General features: G+C 35.7%; 1 protein-coding gene across 1 annotated transcript; it reads left to right on the forward strand.

The window, feature by feature from the left end:
• Positions 1 to 829: 829 nt before the first annotated feature.
• On the forward strand, positions 830 to 1,773 carry LOC100598618 (olfactory receptor 5D16). Its single transcript, XM_012509245.2, is given in 2 exon segments — positions 830 to 1,394; positions 1,397 to 1,773. Coding segments are annotated over 2 exon segments (942 nt in total).
• Positions 1,774 to 2,050: the final 277 nt, after the last annotated feature.

Below are 2,050 nucleotides of genomic sequence, written 5' to 3' on the forward strand. Positions count from 1 at the left end.
AGAATTAGAAAAATTATATATGAAAATGTGATCTTTACAAAGTAAAATGTTGAAATTTCTATCTGTAATGTAGAGTAAAGCCTGGCATAAAGAGATGAGTCTATGACTGAGAGTCAAGGAAACTGGGTCCATTGCTTCCAATTTGTACCTGTTTTGGTCAAGTCATGCCTTCTTCAAGCTTCTGTTTGTTTATCTGTAGAATAAGACCACTCAATAGATGTCTTTATTGAAAAAGATAAATAATTACTGATTTTGATGTCGTGCCTATTTAGTGCAAAAGAATAATAACAATTAAAATGCTGAACTAAAAATTAACCATAGATAGAAATGATAACTCTAAGACTGTATTCAGTATATCACAATATATGCACTTATTATTATTATATAGAAAATAGTTGCTATTATAGAAATTATTTCAGACCCACTTTTTGTTAGAAATTGTAGGACTGATATAATTAGTTATTTTATTTTACTGGATTTTTCTTTGCAGAACTGGTGAGGCTCAGTGAGATTCAGATGTTTTACATGAGAGTTTTATTATATGTTATCACCTGAATTGCTTGATTTCATAATGACAACTGTATGTTTTTAAAATTTAATTTAAGGAGATGAACAGAATTAATTTTCTAATTTGGGGACAGTAACATTTAATGGTAATTCTATTTTGAAACTGTAGTTTTCCTGTCTTAACACAGTACCTATCAGGATATTAACAGAGATCTATTTTGTCTCACCTTATATTGTACAGAGGGGATGGTTAAGCTGCTTTGTCAATCACTTTCAATATTTAATTTCCAAGACTGATTTTTGGATCACACCAAAGGAAAACATGTTTCTGACAGAGAGAAATATGACCTCTGGGGCCACATTCGCTTTCTTGGGCTTCTCAGATTACCTGGAACTGCAAATTCCCCTCTTCTTTGTATTTCTGGCAGTCTAAGGCTTCAGTGTGGTAGGGAAGCTTGGGATGATAGTGATCATCAAAATTAACCCGAAATTGCACGCCCCCATGTATTTTTTCCTCAGCCATCTCTCCATTGTGGATTTCTGCTATTCCTATCCCATGATGCTGGTGAACCTTGTTGTAGAAGATAGAACCATTTCATTCTCAGGATGTTTGGTGCAATTCTTTTTCTTTTGCACCTTTGTAGTGACTGAATTAATTCTATTCGCGGTGATGGCCTATGACCACTTTGCGGCCATTTGCAATCCTGTGCTCTACACAGTTGCCATGTCCCAGAAACTCTGTGCCATGCTGGTGGTTGGATCGTATGCATGGGGAGTAACATGTTCCTTGACACTCACACGCTCTGCTTTAAAGTTATCTTTTCATGGTTTCAACACAATCAATCATTTCTTCTGTGAGTTATCCTCCCTGATATCCCTCTCTTGCTCTCTTATCTCAGCCAGTTGCTTCTTTTCACTGTTGCCACTTTTAATGAGATAAGCACACTACTCATCATTCTGACATCTTATGCATTCATCGTTATCACCACCTTGAAGATGCCTTCAGCCAGTGGGCACCGCAAAGTCTTCTCCCCCTGTGCCTCCCACCTGACTGCCATCACCATCTTCCATGGCACCATCCTCTTCCTCTACTGTGTGCCCAACTCCAAAAACACCAGGCACACAGTCAAAGTGGCCTCTGTGTTTTACACCGTGGTGATCCCCATGTTGAATCCCCTGATCTACAGTCTGAGAAATAAAGATGTTAAGGATACCGTCCGAAAAATAATCAATATAAAATATTTTCATATTAAACATAGGCATTAATATCAATTTAATTTGGTTATTGAACAACAATTTTTTTCTGTTTTTTCAAATGGACTGTGCATCAAAAGTTCACTGAAAAAATCACTTTAGATTTAAAAAAAACCTTTTTTACAATAGAATGGCTATGAGTTTGAGATCAGGGAGGCTATTCTTGGCTCAGTTTATGTAAGCCAGACAAGACTGATTGACGTTGATACAAAATAGTATTTGTCTTGGTCTATAAAATATTTCATCTACAAAATAATTGTCTTTGTCTACAAAATAATATAATTTTTTT

This window comes from Nomascus leucogenys, chromosome 4 (assembly GCF_006542625.1).
Source record: "Nomascus leucogenys isolate Asia chromosome 4, Asia_NLE_v1, whole genome shotgun sequence".
Lineage (NCBI taxonomy): Eukaryota > Metazoa > Chordata > Mammalia > Primates > Hylobatidae > Nomascus > Nomascus leucogenys.